This window comes from Cyrtonyx montezumae, unplaced genomic scaffold (genome assembly GCF_038088225.1).
Source record: "Cyrtonyx montezumae isolate F1298 unplaced genomic scaffold, pur_monq_1.0 scaffold_4, whole genome shotgun sequence".
NCBI lineage: Eukaryota > Metazoa > Chordata > Aves > Galliformes > Odontophoridae > Cyrtonyx > Cyrtonyx montezumae.
The window spans coordinates 14,640,350-14,659,705 of NW_027072045.1; the positions used below are offsets into that span (position 1 = coordinate 14,640,350).

General features: G+C 40.0%; 1 protein-coding gene across 1 annotated transcript in view; it reads right to left on the reverse strand.

Annotated features, from left to right (window-relative positions):
* Nucleotides 1-907: 907 nt before the first annotated feature.
* The window catches only part of LOC136055116 (WASH complex subunit 2A-like), a 30,204-nt gene continuing 11,755 nt past the window's right edge, over nucleotides 908-19,356 (reverse strand). The window contains exons 16-30 of the mRNA XM_065746762.1: nucleotides 18,377-18,469; nucleotides 17,656-17,760; nucleotides 16,402-16,518; nucleotides 15,413-15,576; nucleotides 14,875-14,977; nucleotides 13,772-13,954; nucleotides 12,612-12,779; nucleotides 10,439-10,567; nucleotides 10,144-10,239; nucleotides 8,410-8,529; nucleotides 7,148-7,210; nucleotides 6,258-6,470; nucleotides 5,349-5,948; nucleotides 4,613-4,787; nucleotides 908-1,405 (exon numbers count right to left, since the gene is read on the reverse strand). Of these exons, the coding sequence (XP_065602834.1) occupies nucleotides 1,269-1,405; nucleotides 4,613-4,787; nucleotides 5,349-5,948; nucleotides 6,258-6,470; nucleotides 7,148-7,210; nucleotides 8,410-8,529; nucleotides 10,144-10,239; nucleotides 10,439-10,567; nucleotides 12,612-12,779; nucleotides 13,772-13,954; nucleotides 14,875-14,977; nucleotides 15,413-15,576; nucleotides 16,402-16,518; nucleotides 17,656-17,760; nucleotides 18,377-18,469 (2,466 nt within the window). The 3' untranslated portion in view covers nucleotides 908-1,268. The remainder of the gene's footprint in view (nucleotides 1,406-4,612; nucleotides 4,788-5,348; nucleotides 5,949-6,257; nucleotides 6,471-7,147; nucleotides 7,211-8,409; nucleotides 8,530-10,143; nucleotides 10,240-10,438; nucleotides 10,568-12,611; nucleotides 12,780-13,771; nucleotides 13,955-14,874; nucleotides 14,978-15,412; nucleotides 15,577-16,401; nucleotides 16,519-17,655; nucleotides 17,761-18,376; nucleotides 18,470-19,356) is intronic.

A 19,356-nucleotide genomic window follows, 5' to 3' on the forward strand; every position in this document is an offset into this window, starting at 1 on the left:
CTCCATCAGGTGCTCAGCCCAACTTTGGATATCTCCAGGGCTGGGGCATCCACCACCTCTCGGGCAACCTGTTCCTCAGCCCTGTTACTGTAAAATACCTCTCCCTTATATCCAGTTTAAATCTTGCCAGCAGTGCTGTACAATGCTAATTTAACTTACCAAGGTGAAAAGAAGGAAAAACGTAACAGAAGTACTCACCCCTATCCCCAACCCTGTCTCTGAATCCTTTCTCAGCAAAACAGAAAGGAGCTTACAAGCACTCCAACCATACATATGAGGCGTAAGCAGCAGATGCACGGCCTATAAATAACACACAGGCACCCTCCTCGCAGCTACCACTTGTGTGCATCTCCCACATTCTACTCCTGCTCACTGAGCGTCAGCACCAGGCCCACCTATGGTGTGTGTGCATATGGGTGTTCCTCCATGAGAAAGGTGGTGAGAGGAGAACCAAGCCTCTGTGAGGCCCTGCAATAAGGGCTGCATGCAGGCCTGCCAACCTGGAGGCAACCAAACACGGTCAGTGCAAATGGACTTCCTGGGATGCGCTATCTGTAAAATTTTTGCAAACCCAGTGAAAAAACCTCATTGGTGGCATGTAACTTGAACAGAAGATAACATTAGGGTTCTATTGTTCTTCTGTAACACAGTCTGCCAGAGAAGTTCTAACCATTGTTAATTTTACAGACTGCATTAGCTGCCAATGCAAATAACCAGTCTCCCTCTCCTGTCAGTCCCTGCACTCAGATTTAAATGCGAGATTACATAAGATGAGCTGCACCTGATAACAGAACCCAGTTTGACACTAACATTAGCTCAGGAGATCGACAGCTGACAGTGGTTTTGATTATTTTCTAGTCATGATGCAGATATCCTTAGCACGTGGTAAAGAGGAAAGCAAGACATACAAGCATATCTCAGTTAACAGACTCAATTTACTATTTAACAATATCAATGATTCTCTCTATAGATCTGTTCAATAAAACAAACTATACTTTGTATAATAGATAACTTCATTGAAGGTATTGCACAGGCTATATTCATCTGGCCACCATGGAAAAAATAACAGGAGGTTACTGTCCTCTTCAAATATATCATTAAGCACAATTAGACCCAGGACAAGAGCATACTAACCATTTAAAATGGGTAAGCTGTTATTTTAATATCCACAGCCGTGTCATTTCAGCTCTACTGGACTAGGAAATCCATAGTATTAGTACTGGACAGGGTGCAGGGCAGGCTTCCTCTCTGCAACACACTCCCATTGGCTACTGGCCTCCAAAGGCATTCAGTGGGTCATCAAACGTGCTCAGTGCCTTGCTTTCAGATTTTGCTTCTGAAGCTGCCTGGGAAGATCTGCTTTTGGGAGTAGGTATCTTGATCTGGCTGCCAGAGAATATATCATCTGGATGTGGGGAGAAAAAAAAAAAGGTAGATAGCTTTAATGGGAATCGACTGCTAAACAAAAGTATCACTGTACAGAAAAGTCCCCAGCACACAATGGGGATTGCCAAGGACATTCTGTGACAAACAAGTGTTTTTCTGCTGCAATTCTAGATGGATTTGTTAAGGACATATGTGGGAGCTGCTTCAAGCTGCAAGTCAAATCAAGAATAGTTTTTCTCCTCCATAAAGCTGCATAATACTTATATTTTACAACATACTCAAGCTCTTAACAGCATTTGACAAATTAAATGTCTGCAATAAATTTAATCTTGCAAGTTCCAAAGACAACCCTCTGCTTATCTAGAACATTACTGCTTGAAGAACTTAAGGAGGTCCATGAATTGTTGAGATTGGTGCCAAAGAATAATCATAGTACTTGCTGTGCCATCTGCTAGCCATACCAGAGAGTCTTTAACCTACAGCACAATAAAAACACAGCATATGTCACTGGAGAACACAGCTAAGGTACAGGAAACACTGCTCTGACCACCATTCTGCTGAGTATTCAAAAAGTCTGTCCACAGTCCTGAATCAAGACCTGCCACCACCTTCCTCAGCGTAAGCATTTCTGTTATTAGTAAAAGTAAACAGGATTACAATGTGAAAAAAAAATCTTTGTTCTATTAAGACAGAATTCTTTCCCAGGATAACAAGAGGTAAGGGGAAACCCTCTTAAGGTAAGAGGGTAAGAAAACACCCCACACAGAGGTTCACGGTTATTTACTATTCCAGAGTATGAAAATTAATATTCCAGTCTTCAATGAATATCCTAACCATGAGGAGTGGCTGTGCAAGAAGTGGTCTGTCACAGATGCTTGCCTTTCTCTTCTTGTTTCTTCTTCCCCTCCAGCACGTTTGCTACTGTGCTGATCGTAAGGACTACACAGGAATAATCCAGGATAGCATCTCAGCACTAGAGTAGTTTGAAAAAAATCAGTAAAATAGAGTAATCCCCTACTGGCATCACTCCAAAGCAAAAAGCCATCACACGGATTCGTTTCACAGTCTGCTGGGAAGTACTGTGAGTGCTCTCAGCAGTAGAGGTATCACACATTTTATAACAAGTCTTGTGAAAGAGAGAAGAGTTTTGGCCGCGAATACCAGCATTTGTCTATGCACAAAAAAGTTCACTTTTCATTTTTCTTGGACTCTTCTAGATGGGCAGGGATGACATCAAGATTCTTATGTTATCATCCATATGGTCACTGAAGAGGCACAAAGGATAGAGACCTACAAGAGAATTTTCCCTAATACTGGCACCACAAGCTTACCACAAATGTACTAAATAACAATTCAAAATTGTGGAAGAACAAAGAAAGCAAGCAGCTTGTGGTCTCCACGCAATTGAACAACAGCCAGTTAAGTGTTTTATCTGCAGCAGAAAGGATCTCCTTTTGCAGCATTCAGCCTAGATAAAGTGCTACCACATTGCTGTATCCGTGCCTTAACTTGCAGAGCAGGGAAGTGCCAGTTCCACTGCCTTAAGGCCAGCAGACCATCTTCACCATCAGCTATCTCCCCTGCCTTCCAGTTAATGCCTATGGCTCTGGGCCCTAAGAAGCTGCAGACCTATGGCTGCACCAAAAAACAAAGCTCCAGAGCAGGCAAGTCCAACCAATGGACCACATGCAGCCCTGGACAGCTTGTAAATGCAGTCCCCACAATAATGTTAACAGTTTATGGTCTTAAGTGAATTTTAGTGATGTTTTTCATGAGTCGAGCATGGCTTAAATATTTTTACTGCCTTATTTTTTTATGTCTTAATAAAAATACAACAAAATTTTTGTCACTTAACTATATGATATATTCTAGTTATTTTTTATTATATATTTTATACGTGGCCCAAGACAATTCCTCTTCACTCAGTGCAGCCCAGGAAAGTCAAAAGGTTAGAAATCCATGCTCTAGAGGAAGATCAAGTCTATCAGATACATGAGAGCTGTAGATGCTCATATGTATCAACATCAAATATGACATCAGACAATAAGCTCTAGCACTAGAATACATGACAGAAGCAGAAGTACAAAGGACAGGATCCGATGTAATGACCCCTCAAGCTGTTTTCAAATTGGCACTCTCCAATCTTTTCTCCAATTTTTTCAACACAAGGCTCTGGATTTTTGCGCAGAAGTATTTAGAAGAGGAAGAGAGTTGGGAAGTCCTTTTGTTTGCTATAAGCTACACAGAAAAAAGTAAACTATTAAAATAAAATATTTCTGAAGTAAACTTAGAATGAAATATTTCTCTTGATTCAGTTTATATTTCAAGAATCTTGCAAACCTGTAAGCTTTTTTTTTTTTAAATATCAATTGAGAATGTTTTGAAATCTCAACTTTTTCATTCTCTGGCAAGTTTTAACACCTTTACAGACTTCAGCCAGATCATTTCATCAAGTCGGAGTGCTTAACAGAAGAACAAGTAAAACAGTGATAAATCAGAACAGAATGAAGGCAGACAGGAATCAAAGCCAGAGGAGAAGGGACTTTCTTGTTAGAGGAAAAAAAAATGTGATTCCCAAAGGAGAGCTATAAACGTGAATAGTTTGAGAACAGATGCAGTTCAGAGATCAAATGACTTCTGATACCTCCACTGGCAGAACAAGAAAGGACAATGCTTTGCATCATTTCAAGTTACTATATGCTTTTTTTCAGTTAATTATACAAAGCAAGCTTTACTTTCAGGTGTAGCATTTCCAAATTGCTCTGGATATACACTGAAATAAACAAAATCTTAAGATCTTAAGAGCTCTAAGTTAATGCAGCTGAGGTGGGGAAAGATTTATTCAACTCAGTGATTCATCTGAAAACAGGATACAAGAAGCTGTGCAAATTTAAACACAGAACTTCTTAATGCTTCAACAGCATGAGATTATTCTCTTACTCTAGATAAAAAACTTTCTAATTCCCACAGATGAAAATTTGATGTAAGACAGATGAAGATTGCTGTAAGAATTAAACTATTCCACCTCTCAGAAAGGTTTTATACACTTTCCTAAAGCATTTAAATTCCTAGATCTGTAGGAACAGCAGAGAATTTCTCACACAAGATTAAAATCCTGGATGTTCACAGTCTTCAGAGCAGTTAATAGGTCAAGATAGTGAAGGTTCTAAAGCATCTCAAACACTTTTGGAGACATGACACTAATAGCAAGACATTAGACACTTACCCATATCGTCATCAAATATGGATTTTTGTTCCACCTTTTTTTTGGTCTTCTTTTCTTTTGGTTTTACAGTGAGATCCGCAAAGATGTCAATGTTATCATCAAAGAGGTTAGTCTCTGGCATTTTCTCTTTTGCTTTGCTCACTGGCTTAATTGCCTCAGTAGCAAATATGTCATCCTTGGAGAAAAGTATAGAGAGATTATCAATACACAGCACACTTCAAGAGAAGCATCATTACCTGTACACAGCTAAGGCATTTAGAAGACTGACAGCTTTGGGCTTCTCAAACCTGAGAACCAGAGATGTCCCAGTGAGGGACTGCGCACAAGTCATAAAGGGAGATACAGAGTGTCACCTCTCCAGAATGCCAACCTTATTCCCTTTTTGAAAGATCTGAGCTACTGAGCAGGTATCAGAAAATAACCAAATAATTAATCCAAAGAAGGTAATAATCGTAGGTATGTTGTCACAGCACATTCGTTGCCCTGTCTGCTCTGTGCTAAGGCTTCACCTTTTAATCCGCTCTTGTTAATAAGCAGACGAGCACCCAAAGTAAGGGTTGCTGACGACCAACAGCATAATACAACTGACACTTCATTAACTGTTCTGCACAACCCCTTTCCTACAACAGCTTCCACTCAGCCTATGTTTAAATAGAAATATTTGCACAAGGGAATAAAAAAGGCCAAGGTAGCAGTCTTTCTTTCCCAACTCCTTCCAGCAAGCCTCAACCATTACCTCAAAGATATCTTGTGCAGCAGAGTCCACAGCTTGCCGAACAGCAGATTTCAGCTCCTTCTTCCCAGTCTTCTGACTGGTGAAAAGAGAATCTTCCTCCTCCTCTAAAAATGATATAGGGCTGCTTTTTGATGAAGATTTTTGCTGTACAGACTGGAAAAGATCACTGTTGTCCTGATTACCCAGGACAGACAGATCAGGCTTTTTCTCTGTGCCCTTGACAGGTTCATTGGCCCCAGTGTCTGGCTTTTCCTCCCTCAATTTTGATTGCGTAGGTGCTCCAGATGCTAAGCAGCTTGCAAAAAGGTCTTCTGATTCAAACAGATCACCTCCTTGGTCTGTGGATTCTGGAGGAAGTTTGTTTGTCAGAACGCTGCCATGAGCTGGTAGTGACAAGCCAGAGAGAAAGCCATTTTCTTTGGACTCTGCTTCAGTAACAACAAGCTCCTTCACATTCTCTACTGCTGATCCCTGTTTTGGTACTGAGAACTGTGGTTCTTTAGCACTGTCCACCTCTTCACTCTCACCAGACTCTTGGGCAGTGAGCCGGCGGGCCATTCTGCTTGGAGGCCTTCGTTTTCCCGTAACCTTGACTCTGGTCTGAAGGATAAGAATGAAAACAGAGCAGGGTTATATTGAAAGGAAACAAAAATAGTCCCACAACTTATGGAACAGATTAGGATCCATGCTTTGTTCCATTATAACACTTACTTTTCCACACTGCAAATTAACATGCCCTACTCATTTCATACTAGCACACTGTGATTAAGTTCAATTTTTGCTTAAGCTACTTAAACCAGAGCTATAAGCATCTTTCTGTACATTTAAGCAAACAAGCAGTTGTAAAACCTGAGAAGATGCTGATTTAGGTTTAGTCTCCTTTTCTCTCATCTTAAATACCAAGGTTACCTTATTGGCACTGTGCAAGGTATCCGCTCGCATAGGCTGATCAAAGCTTACACCTAGTTCTTCATTGTTTCCTGCAGCAGGGAAGGCTTCACTGTTCTGTACATCATTGGGCTCATGCAGTGGAGTGTCCAAAATTGGGAAGGGGGACTTTACACTGGAGATCTTAGGCACTGCACCAGGAAGTAAGGCTGCAGGGTTAATAGCTAAGTTAGCCTACAAAACAGAAAAACAAAAAACACATACACACACAAAGATACCACGTTAATACTGCTTCAGAGAAGCAGCAAGAACTAGTGTGTTTAGGCATTCAAGTTCTACTCCTAAAAGTGCCCAGCCTCTCTCACCTCTACTCACTTCTTCATCTCCCATGTTCTGTCTCACTAAACCTTTGAGTACTCAATGCTATTACACTGTATAAGAACTTCAAGAACACCATGGTCACAGTACCTTGCACAAAAAAACGTATGTAGCCTAGTATCCTGTCTAAGGACAAGACTGGTTCTGACTTCGGAGTGAAACAGTTATATAGACAGTTGATAGATCTTTCATATCAAGAGAAGGAGATAATCAAAAGTCAAAATCCCTAAGAACACCTGAACGTACTTTAAATATTGCTAAAAAGAATAGCAGGCCAAAAAGCAGCCCACCCTCTGCCCCCAAATAGAGTTAAATAGCACTACTCATAGTCAGGTCTGAAATGCAAGGGGAGAAATAACGTTAAACATGCAACACAGTAAAATTAATATTAGAGAATATATCATCTGAAAAAAAAAAGTGCAAGAGTAAGGTAGGGAAATAAAAAGATTTTGCTTCAGGAGAGCCATCAGTGAGGCAAGGAAGATTTTTAATTTTTTTTTTTTCGAAAGCCAGAATGCCAGTAAAGTAATTACTTGTAACTTTCCAATCCGAGATGAGGGCTCTTTGGTTTTAATGGGAACAGGACCTGTAGATTTCTGCACAAAATTACACTGAATTAAACAACAGGTGGCAAGGTTAATATTAACATCTTCAACCAGACTACAGCTTGCATTTCAAAACATCTATAGAAAGAAACCATCTCACTGCTTTTCAACTTTTTCTGGAGGTATCTTGTTTTCAACACACATTCTAATACCAGAATTACAGCCATTTGACTTCTAAATTCTCAGTTCCTCATGTCGCAACCCCATCTTTGTTACAACATTTTAATTCCACCCTTTTCTATCCAGTACTATGTTTTACCATCATAACTCTACAACTGCCTCCTCTTTCCAGGTCACACAAAAACCCAGTCAAATCAAATTGACACCCTTATATAATTGTACACATATATAGAATTATAAGTTATACATATAGTTATATAAAAATTAAAATATATATAGATGCCATAATTTTCTCTCTGTAATTGGCTACAGTAGGGCCACAGACTTTAATGAAACCCACACAGAAGCCAAGGAAGTTCCAAAATTGGATATCTCAACCTGCAAGGCATTCAAGAAGAGAGTGTTTCCCTACAAAAGGAAAAATAAGCTTACTACTAGCCCTACATACTTATTCTATGTTCCTCAGCCCAGGAGCCAAAAAACAACCTCCCCTTAGCCCATTGCAAATGAAAAGTCCCCCACAAATGAAAAGCTTGTCTCCTCCAGCTGAAAAATTGAATAAGTAGCTGTGAGGAGACAAGCCAGAATTTAGATACAGACTCCCTGTGAAGTCTGTGAGGGGAGTGCTTGGCTCTGTGAGATTGAGATGAGCGAGTCTTGTTTGCTCATCATAAAACTTCCATGAAAAGGCTCTCAGCTGCCACAGATTTGCACTATGGGCCATAATCTATTTTCTGAGAAAGCTCACATATACTTTAAAGACCACAATCACTCCAGCAGATACTGGCACTTCAAAGAATGAGCAGGTGATCAAATCACGCCATCAAACTGCACATGAAGTTCTTCACTGCCTTGCACTTGGCCCTCGTTGGCAGCGTATGAAACATTAGCAATAGTGTTCAAACTTCTTGCTAGTAACAGCACACCTGTTGACAAGCAGAGACAAATACGGCCAATTCTGCAGCTTTGCAACCAATTAATCGAGGCATTAGTTTTGATCTTTTCAGAAGACCTATTTAAAACACCTTTTCCTGTTCATGCTGTTTAAGACACAAGCTTTCTGTACTTGCCTCTGTAGCTACTGTCTTCAGGGCTTTTCCTTGTTTGGCACCTAAAGCATTTTCCAGAAGGTTACAATTCCCCGAGGAAGCGACAGGACTGGTCTTAACTGTTTTCTTCTCTGCTATTTTCTGAAAGCATCAAGAGCACAAATCAACATGAATTGGAAAAAGCATGACCTGCAGAAGAAGAAAACAAGATCCGACTTCCATTTCCAAAGAAAACTGCCCACCATCTTTCAGGCCTGCAATGCACAGGCATTGCTTTTTGGTCAGCAATGACCAGGCCTTCCACTCCCTCGTACTTTTAACCTACCTAAGCCACTGTTGTTTGTGCCAGTGAAAAATAAGATGAGTTTGGATAAGCTTCGAAAAGTATACATATTTATCATATACAGAACAGCAGGGAAAATAAAAGCATAAGGCTAGCTAAGGAACACTACTGTTTTCAGGGTTTCAAGCAAGCAGGCACTATACATAGCTGCAAGCACTGACCAGGGACCATCCCTCCCACACTTCTCAAGGAACCAGTTTCCAGGAAATATTGCCAGTTTTCTAGCCTAGCTTCCAGTTACTGACCTGAAAATAAACTAAAATCAGAGTTTACTTCAATTTAGTTAAGTTCCATAAGTGCATATAGGTTGCTCTGAAAATAATGCCTCCTATTTGCTGCCATGGAAACTACAAGAGCTACAGAGAGCATGTTAACACTGTTTGATAGAGCAAATTCTCAGCCAAAAGACTGATTTTCAACATAGTCACCATTATTCTTGCCAGCTATGAACAAGAGAGCTTACGTGATGTGCTCATAAAAATCTGCACCAGCAGAGGTGATCCACAGTTGCTGTTTTCACTGCTGAAGTGCACCACCACCAGCTCAGTCTGCACATATTCACTGTTTGGTTTCCATAAACACTCAGCAAACGTCAATGAATGTCAACAGGTGCAATTCCAAAGGAGAAATTCAACTACACACCTTCACATTTCAGACATTTTGTCTGACTGCTCCTCTGCTGTCATTTGCTGTACAGCAACAAAAAGTAATGGAATATTGGTGGGAAGGTTCAACCTCCACTGCCAAACCAACAACACTCACCTCTGATGTAGCAGACCAACATAAAAAATTAAGAGGTGTTATTTTTGGAGCAACCCTTGTACTCTTAGACCAGAAGTCTAGAATACACATTAGGACTTGGACCACATAATGGATGGTATGAGGGTCCAATTCACTACTGCAACTGTTAGCCCTGTAATAACAATTCGTTGACTAACACATTCATTACCTTAAATTAAACCAATCTACACACTTAAATGACATAAATCAATAGTTCATCTGAACTACTACATAAAGGGCTTTAGTGATACCACTCCCACAAGGCATGGTGAGCCTAAAGTTTTAATATCTCCAAAGGTATCACTACCAATTAAACCAGCCAGACCTTGAATAATACAAAAACAGCTCTTCTATTCTGATTTCTGCTCAGCTGTATTCTTGTTAAAGAATACAAGTCCATCCCAATGGCACCAAAGGAAGAAAAGAATATAACCCTCAAATCTCAGCTCTGGGAGGACTCCTGCATCTGTTTGTTCCACATGTCTTCAGAGTCATAAGAGACCATTTCTAGTCTCTCAAAAAGACTTTTAAGTAATTTCACATCCTGTGGGAACACACGTGGAAAAACTCTCTTCTATATGCTTATTTCCAAGGTCTTCTGCAGAAGCCATTTATAATAGAGGATTAGATACCGGAGGGCTTGTTTTAGCAGTACTGAAGAGATCATCCTCATCATCATCCCCAAAAAGACTTCCTCCAGATGATGGTTTCAGCATACGATTTGCAGACTGAAGAGAAAAAGGATAGAAAAAGTGCCACAAATCAAAAGCACATCTTCTGCCCATGATGCTTTAATTGATTTTAGCACTTGGGCATCCCTAGAGATCAAGGACTTTGTTGTGCTCAACAAAGACACCAAGTCTGTGCATACGCACACTTCAAAGACTATTTTTATACAGCAGGTTCAGAGAAGGGATTTGGACTCACCATTGACATCTTGGGACTGGCAAAGAGGTCAACATCTGGATCGTTGTCCTTCTGAAGTCTGTTACTGAAAAGAAGCTCTTCATCTTGAAAGACGCCGGTGCTTTTGGGACGAACACCTTTCTCAGAAGGCTGAAAGAAGAGGAGAAAGGTACATACAATAAAAAAGCCCTACTTACAGAAGGCAACTGCTTCAGGGGTTTACTTGCCAAGTAGATAGGGCAGGTTAAAAATCATCTGAGGCCAGGCTACAACCCTGGCAACAAAAATACAGCTTGAACTACCAGTTGCATTTTTGCAGTTTGCAAAACCTACAATGTAAATACTGATTAGAAGACATCGAGCAAAATGTACTTCCAGCTCTGCCAATTTGAAAGCCAGCTTTTATTATTTACTTGTTATGCTTCTCTAGGAGGAAGAAAAAAAGATCTCCAGTATGGTAATTTTGAGTACACAGTAAGGTTTATATTTCAGGAAGTAACTTTCATGCTTTGAATTATTCAGATGAGGGTGCAGAAGGGAGTGAGGGAGAAGAGAACCTGTTGGTTGTTTTCCCAAGCTACATACAAATAAATAAATAAATAAAGTGAAGGTCTTTAAAGCCGCTGTCTTCAATAGAGGGCTCACCCTCCTCCCTTTAAAGCAGAAGTACCTCACAACAAAGAACAGAAGTTCTGCCTTTGGCAAACACAATTTCAACTTAGGTCCTGAGAGGCAGAGAAGCTAAACAGTTAAACACATCATCTAATCAGTCCTCCATAATCTGTCAAACCAACCTGCAGCATCTGCCTTCTAAAGCTAGCTTCCAGCACATCATCACACCATTTTTTTGGTCCACTCTTATTATACTATTTTTATTTTTAAACTGCTCAGCCTCTTCATTCACCTGCTTTGGCTTTACACCAAAAGCTGGATCAAATTTTCGGAGCACTAGAACAGCAGTTTATGCACAAATACACAAAAATCTGATGTACATCTAGTTTCATGCCTGGATGCTACACACAATAAGCACTCAAGACAATAGCACCTTCCAGATTTCCCTGTCAAAAAGATAAGGTTCCTAAACCATCTATTGTGATTTGTGCATGATTATGCATTTCAGCACCTTAACCTCTCCAGCACTGCTATATTCTGATTGCTTCCTAGGAAAGCTTTAAAAGGGCTAAGATTTTCCCAGTCACTACCCCATATTCCCCTGTGGCCCCCCTCTCTCCAAAAAAAAAAAAAAAAAAAAAAGAAAAACAAAACCAACCAAACAAAAACAAACCACAAAACAACAAAACACATTCATATAACAGTTAAGTAAGTGTTCAAATAACACAGAGGCAGCTATAAACAAATAATTTTGTCTGAAAGTAATTTGTGTTATTCATCACCAGGGTCTTACAAATAGACTGCGTATAGTCTTTGGTGTTGAAAATCTGCTTTACAAGGTTACAATAATATACCACAAGTTTTTGTAATCTTCTAGTATATACACTATGTACTTTTAGATATGATTTCAAGTCTACTGAAAAAGTTTTGGCATAGTTGCATCAAGAAGAAATACAAACAGAGCCATAATTTCGAAGATATCACTGCTGCAGATTCAAAGCCCACATCTTGATGCAATAGGCCAAATCAGGAAAGCCAGGCAGCAAGAATATGGCAACTAGAAGCTTTTTTTTACAAAGTGAACACATGCTTGGAAAACAGAATTAAACAGCTTCAGCTAGAGTCATCTTAAAGCTAAGTCTGCTGGCTTATACACAGCAAGAGATTGCACCACTATTACAAGAAGGATAAACCACAAGGCTTCATACTCCATATCCCTCTACTTCCTAATACCTCCAACCTTGAGGGGTAACTGAGGAATCAGTTCTTTAAAATACTAGAGCACCAAGTAACTGCACCAAAAAATCTGTAACAATTTTTTTTTTTTTAACTAGCATATGCCAAAACATTTTTGAGTCAGGAGGCTGGAAAAATTTGCAAAGGATTCAGGATAACGGGTACACGTAGGAATTACTTCTCATCCAAAAATTAAGAAATCTAGAAATTGACAAAGATTAACCTGCAAGAATCAGAGAAAGGAGACATGAAAACAAATAAACCCTTCTACAAACTAACCTAGAATTGGACTGGTTTAGAGGCAGATGTACTACTTCCCAGTATTCAAGAACTGCCCTAGACTCACCACATCATTGCCTTTGTGTGGATTTTTAATGCCATCATCTTCCAATCTCTCCTCTTCCTCCTCATCAAACAAGCTCAGCGCTTTTCTAGTTTGAATACTAGTGTCTTTCTCCAGAGCTGGTGGTGATGTTGCAAACAGATCTGGCTCCAAAGGTGTTGCTGCAAAAGGCTCCAGCAAAATAAATAAATAAATAAATAAACAATCACATCAAGCTGAGCCTGCCTCAAACCCACTAAGCTTTGGTTAAATGTCAACAGCAGCCAGAGCTGTGCAACCTGGTATCACAGCAGACAATTAAGTTCAATTCAATCATACTAGGCAGGCAAAACAACAACACTGCAGATTATCAGGATGCATTTCAATAGATTATACTTCATAACTCCAAAATGAAAGTTTTCTTTCTGTACTCTACACCATAGTAATACCAATAATCAGATTTCTGAAAACGGTTTCTTTCCCATCTATGTCAGATTACATCTTGCTCCACAACTCACCTTGCAGATAATGTCAGAACAACTGAAAGCAATCTAGTTCATGCCATTTGGGATTCCCTGAAGTGAGCATCATCACCTGAACACTGAGTGTGCTCAGGAATGCTTAAAGCACCACAAGAGTTCACTGGAAGCCCATCAGCTGACAATTTCCCAACAATCTTTCAGAAGAAGAATGCCCAGGAGTTAAGTTCTGTTGAAGCATATTCAATAATACACTCAAATCTCTGTCTGTAAACTAATGCCCATGAGAAATTCACAATCTTATGAGCCTCGACTCTACAGATACCAACAAATTCTACAATTCATCAGATAGCAAGCTGTAACAATGAAATTATCAAGCTTTACAAAACATATCCATTAATACAAGCTTTCTGTTTTTTCCAAAAGGAGAACTCTACACATGTGAAAAAAGTTGCCCTGCTCAGCCTAGAGGGAAAAAATAATCCAAAACACAAAGCATGGATGCTAGCTGGGAAAAAAATTAAATGTCATTTAATCAATTTGGTGCATGTTTGATCAACGAGTGATTTTGCTAGAGGTTGAGTTACTCTTTCTTAAGTAATAGCCAAAGGAATAAAAAATAATAACTCTGTCCCTGAGCAGTGCTGTTACATTTTTAAACTGAATCTTTGCCAAGTTTCAGATAAATGTAAGAAAATCTCTTACTTTTTCCTTTGCCACCTGCCTTTCGACATCTGTTCCTCTGGGCACAGGAACTGCTTCAGGCTCTTCTGAAGACCACAATGCATTTTCTGCCTGGTTAGACTTCGCTATATCTAATTGATCATCCTTTTCCTTTTTTTCCTCTTCATTAAACAAGAGTGGTGCTTGCTCTGGCTTTGTTTTCTCCTGCAAAATTACGATAATGTCATTGACACAGAATTGCTTGGTATATTGGAAGAACATACTTCTCAGGGACAGCAGACCCTTAGATTGCTATCCAGGAGTCTACATGGACACTGGCAATATGCTTGACACTGTTTCCTTTTCTTGCGTAGGACAACCTGGTTTGTGACTTTTTCGTTCAGTCTTAAGAGTCTGTAATACTAGAAATCAGAGTGCCAGGAAGCAGTTGCAAGCTTAAAGCAGATGCTGCAGATATCCTGTTCAATTACTGCAGTCATAAAACCATGACACTCTCAAGACTGCCAACAGTTTGCCTGTTTCTTTCTCTAATCCTAAAGTCTGCACTTAATCTAATCTGAAAAAGGTAGGGGTATGAAATACATTTGTGGTAACTCTTTTCTTGGTAACCAGAAAGGCAAGACTGGAGAGTAGGGTCATGCATGCAGCAACTCCCACTGACTGCTGCATTAAACTTCTGCAACTCTTACTTCCAGTTCTAAAGCACAATCAGACAAGCAGCACACTGTGGGTTGAGCTCATAAGATGAGATAGCATGAGAGTACTCCACTGAAGGCCAGATAGCTAGAGCTGAGATGCCACAACAGATGTAATTCCAGTTTCAGTCAACAGAAAGCTGTCTACTCTTGTTTATGGTACTTCATGGCTTGAGAGATCATAAAACATCTCCAGAAAGGGCTTTCAGCATAAACAACAAGTTTAGGGTCAATAATGAAAACTTTGAAATCTCTCTTAGCCTGAGAGTAATAAGTTTTACATGTAAGAATTCTGTCTGATCCCATTCCAAGTTCGCTAGAACTACTATTGTCTAAAATAAGTTGGGCTTACATTACCTAACAGGGAGGATAAAGTATGTAAACACTGTACAAGCATTCTGCATTATTCTTAAAAGAAAGAGAAGATACCGGTGAAGCAGTTGAAGGAAGAGTTGATTGGGAACTGAAGAGTGATTCTCCAGTAACAGCATCATCTTCAAACAGTAGTGATATCCTCTGTGGCTTTCTTTGGCTGCAGTGAGGAAAAGAATAAAAGCGAAAGATCAATGCAAAAGTCTCAAGGCCCATATTCTGCATCTCTTTAAGAAGTGTAACTTCATTCTCAGGGTGTGATCCTAGATAAAAGACTTGATCTCCTCACTATCTCAACAATTCTACCATTATTCTCTCTCATCTGCACACCTTTCTGCAAAAGTGAAGATGAAAGAGATCAGAAAAGGTATTAGAAGCAGGAAAACGAAGGGCAAAGTTCAGTGGAGGAATACAATCCACCAGAGACACAATAAAATGATGAAGAAGCCCAGCCAACCCAACACACCCCACTCATGCATCTCTACTTTGTCCTCAGCAGTGTATACAAGATAACACTTACAACTGCCTGCCTCTGTCAGGTTTTTAGGGCAGTGCTGGACTGTGCTGAAAAAGATTCCCCCCAAAGGAAGTTCACCTCTCTTTAGTGATTGCAAATAAATCCTCCTCATCATCTTCCTCGAACAGGCTCGTCTTCTTCACAGCTTTAGCCTGACTGATGGTGCTAGATGATTTTGCAGGGTCCTCTTTTTGGTTATCTTCTGAAGGAGGTTTAAGTGGCTTGGAGACATTCCAATGTTCCTTAAAAATAAGGAACCCTTAAGTTTCTTTAGTCTTGGCCAAAGCCACTTTCACATCTTCTCTATAAGCTGAAGCAGTTCAGCTTCTTGGCAGCTCTTTAATCTCTCTACTGTCTGTTTTTTTCCCCCTGCATTACAGTGTTAGCCAACATAATCTGACATGGATCAGGCTTCACAGTGGGCCTGGTCACCTTGCAGCATACATTTACCAGCAGAATAGTGTACATGCACTTTCCTATTACAGCTGCTCTCAAGAACTAAGGTCAGTGTAAACTTTCCAGGCAAGCTTTTAGTTACACAGAGCCTCTGAGTTTCAATTAACATGTAGGACAACACCTTGTCTTTCTCTAACTGAATGCTGGTTACTAGAAATTTTCATCCTTGCACTTTGTTCTTCCCACCTCTGGATTTCAAAAAAAAAAAGCCAACAAAACAAACAGAAAACTAAGCAAACAAAACTCCAAATAACATATCTATCCAGGACTTCAAACTTCCCTCATAAAAAAATAAAGTAAAAAGAAACAAATGTATTTTGTTCACTTAGTATTTTTAAGTCAGGTTTGTTGGCAGCAGTGTCTGTCTATCAACCTTTCTGAAAATACTACACTGAAAATATTGATTCTTTTCAATGTAATTTCTGCTGCCCAGATTCTGAGCTAACCTGAGCCAGGAGTAAGCATCCTCAGCAGCAAACTGGTCACAGAAATGAGGCAGGCAAAGCAAGTGGACACAGTAGTTTGACTGTAGTTCCTGCCTGAACAATTTTATGTTTCGCCCAGTAATAAAACCCTGCAACCCATTTCAATCAAGTCTTGATCTTCAGTACCTCCTCATCACTGCTGAACAATAAGCTGGAGGCTTTCTTGTGTGGCTCTGACTGTTTTGCTTTCTCTTCCACTGGCTTTTCCTGTTGCTTCTTGGCAGGTACCACACCAAAGAGATCCTAAAAACAAACAAAAAACCCAAAGCAATAAAATGAAAATCCAAATCCACAATGGAAAGCTCACTGAGAAGTCCTCAGAATGCAAGATGCCACTGCCCTGTTTCTCAGATATGAAAGATAAAGCAGCATTTTTTGTGAACCCTTTTTGAAGATATTCTCAAGTGATACATCACTGGTACAGGGAACTCCATGCACACAGCATTTCATAGATCAGAAACTTGTAAGCATACAGCCTGATTTTGGCCTTTAGATTCTCCAAAAATCCACCACACAGCAATTTTGCAGCACAACAGCTAAAATAACGGTACAGTTTCTACACCTATGCACTTGAACTTCATAACACAACTTTCCTGGCATATACTAAAATCCAGAGATTTTTACCACATTATAAAATGTTTCACAGTCCTACCAGTTACTACTCTGTACAGCCTCTGTTCAGATATGGGGAAGAGCTCAAGCAGCCCCTTCCTGAACAAGGGACCTTATCTTGAGTTTGCAGAGATTCTTTGTTTTCCAGCTCTGAACAGGCCTTCTGTCAGTCTCACGTTAGAACTCTAGAGTAACTTAACTCACCACGAGCTACAGACTTAAAGTTGAAAGCTCAATGGAGCGCGTGCAGGAAGAAGAGATAAGAACAGATAAGAAAACAGATGCAACAGATAAGAAAGCACACACTAATCCTGCAAAGTTTCTTGCACAAACCGTGCTCTGATCTCAACTTCCACACAAGCAGTTGTCATTTTTACATACAGAAAAGCAAGAAAAAAAAAAGATTTGCCAGCTGTGACACAATGGAAGCAAGAACTCACTCATGGCTAGACAGAAGAGGCCAAGATAAAGCCACTTTTCCAAGCTCATATCAGCTTTGTACCTCAGCATTCTTTAGCTGCATGAGAGGGACAACATCCTTAGCATTTAGGTTCAGAGACGATATGCCCTGCCTAAAATACTTCAATCATGAGCTCACAAGAGTACCTCATCAGATCGCCTCCATGATGCAGCACAGCTACAGAGTGTAAGATCAATCTGATGCCCTAAATTTAGTGCTCTGTTTATGAGTTCAGATTTTTAAACATCAGAACATTTCCTGCAACAGGCTATGCAGATGGATTCCCATAAACAGGAAGCTATACTTACCTCTTCATCATCATCAAACAAGGAGAGTGGAGCTTTTGTCGTGGACTTGCTGGTGGGGAGAGATGTAGCTTTTGATGTCATAGTATTACTTGATGAAAACAAATCCTACACAAAATAAAGAAATATCACTATGTAAAGTAATGCTATACACTTAAGAGCTCTAAATGGGAGATCATATTTTTTCCTTTAAAAAAAAATTGTTCAGTGTATCTGTGAAGTTGGGATCAATTGTCTTTCAGATACACCAAGTACCCAAAACCTCATGGCAATTTCCCCCAGCTTTGTTGATTAATTACTGCCTGGAAATCAAGAACACAAGTCCAGTTACTCGTGCAACCTAGTCTAGGGAGCCTGCTTTAGCAGGGGGGTTGGACTATATCTCTAGAGGTCCCTTCCAAACCCTACAATTCTGTGATTCTGTGAAGTCTAAATGCATTTAGTCCTTTGTGATTCTTGTTCTTAAGTTGCTGCTCTTTCCCTACCTTTAGACTTTTAAAGTATGTCTGTGTGTACCACACAAGTAAAGGTTTCTAGCAGTGGGAAAGAAGTTATCAAAAATTTTACTCTTGGAGCAAGTTTTCACAAAAGCTGGGAGCAGGTACACGGGTGTCAGAGTTCCCACCTGTACAGCTAAACAAGGAAGCCCAGATATCAGTGGAATGAAGCCAGAGTGACTCAGATTCCAAAGATTTTTGCAGTAATTTATTTCAGAGATACTCACCTCAGAATCCTCCTCATCCGAGAAGAGGCCCCGCTGTTTCCTTTGAGGTATTTCAGATGAAGGCTTGAAATCATCACCTGATGATGGCTGACTCTTAAGAACAAAGAAAACCACTGCATCAGCACTTATTTAGTGTCAGTAAGAACAGGCACACTATGACCTTTTTAAGGGGCATGCTGCTGACAGCAGTCAAAAGGACAGGAGATATGCTTGCCATCCATGAGCTCAAGTCCCATTTGCAGTTTGAGCAACTCTTATGCAGCCAGAGCTGTGCAAAGGTCTACCCCCTCACCATCTTCCTTCTCAGCAGAAAGTGTGTGCAGCAATTCATATGAGGCCTCATTGAGTCAAAGGAAAATGATTTTTAAGCCATATTTAAAAATAAAATAAAAGGACAGTTTGTACCAGCCATCATTTCCATTATTAGCACAGCATGGCCCAGGCCTGCCACCAGCTATACTGCCATTAATGTCAAAATGATTCCAGACCCAGACACTACCATCAAGAAGTCTGAAGTATAAAATAGCCTTCACTTCCTGACAGAGAAAGAGTGGTGGTTCTAAATCAGTTCTCAACCCCTCCTCCACAAAAGGAAAGTACTATGAGATCTGAACAACGGCAGTGGAGGTTCTCCCATTACCTCTCCTGCTTTTGCATTGCAGTGGAAACAGGAGCTGGCTTTCAGCTTTGAGCTCAAGGCCTTTTTAAAAGGCAATATGAATACAGTCCTACAGCAATTTGCAATATACATCCTCAGCACTGTACGGTTCTCAGTGTGGAGGGGAGAAGACTCACTGTAGATCATTATGTTCACATACTGCTTAGACAGTGAGTACGTATACAATGAACACATACAGTCTCTGTTAGAGTAATAAAGAGCATTGCCACTGTGTGCAAAACTCTGCTCTGAAAAACAAAATTGAGTGTGCATTAGGATCTCACAGCTTTACACATGTGACCTCCAGACAGCATTTAAAGTT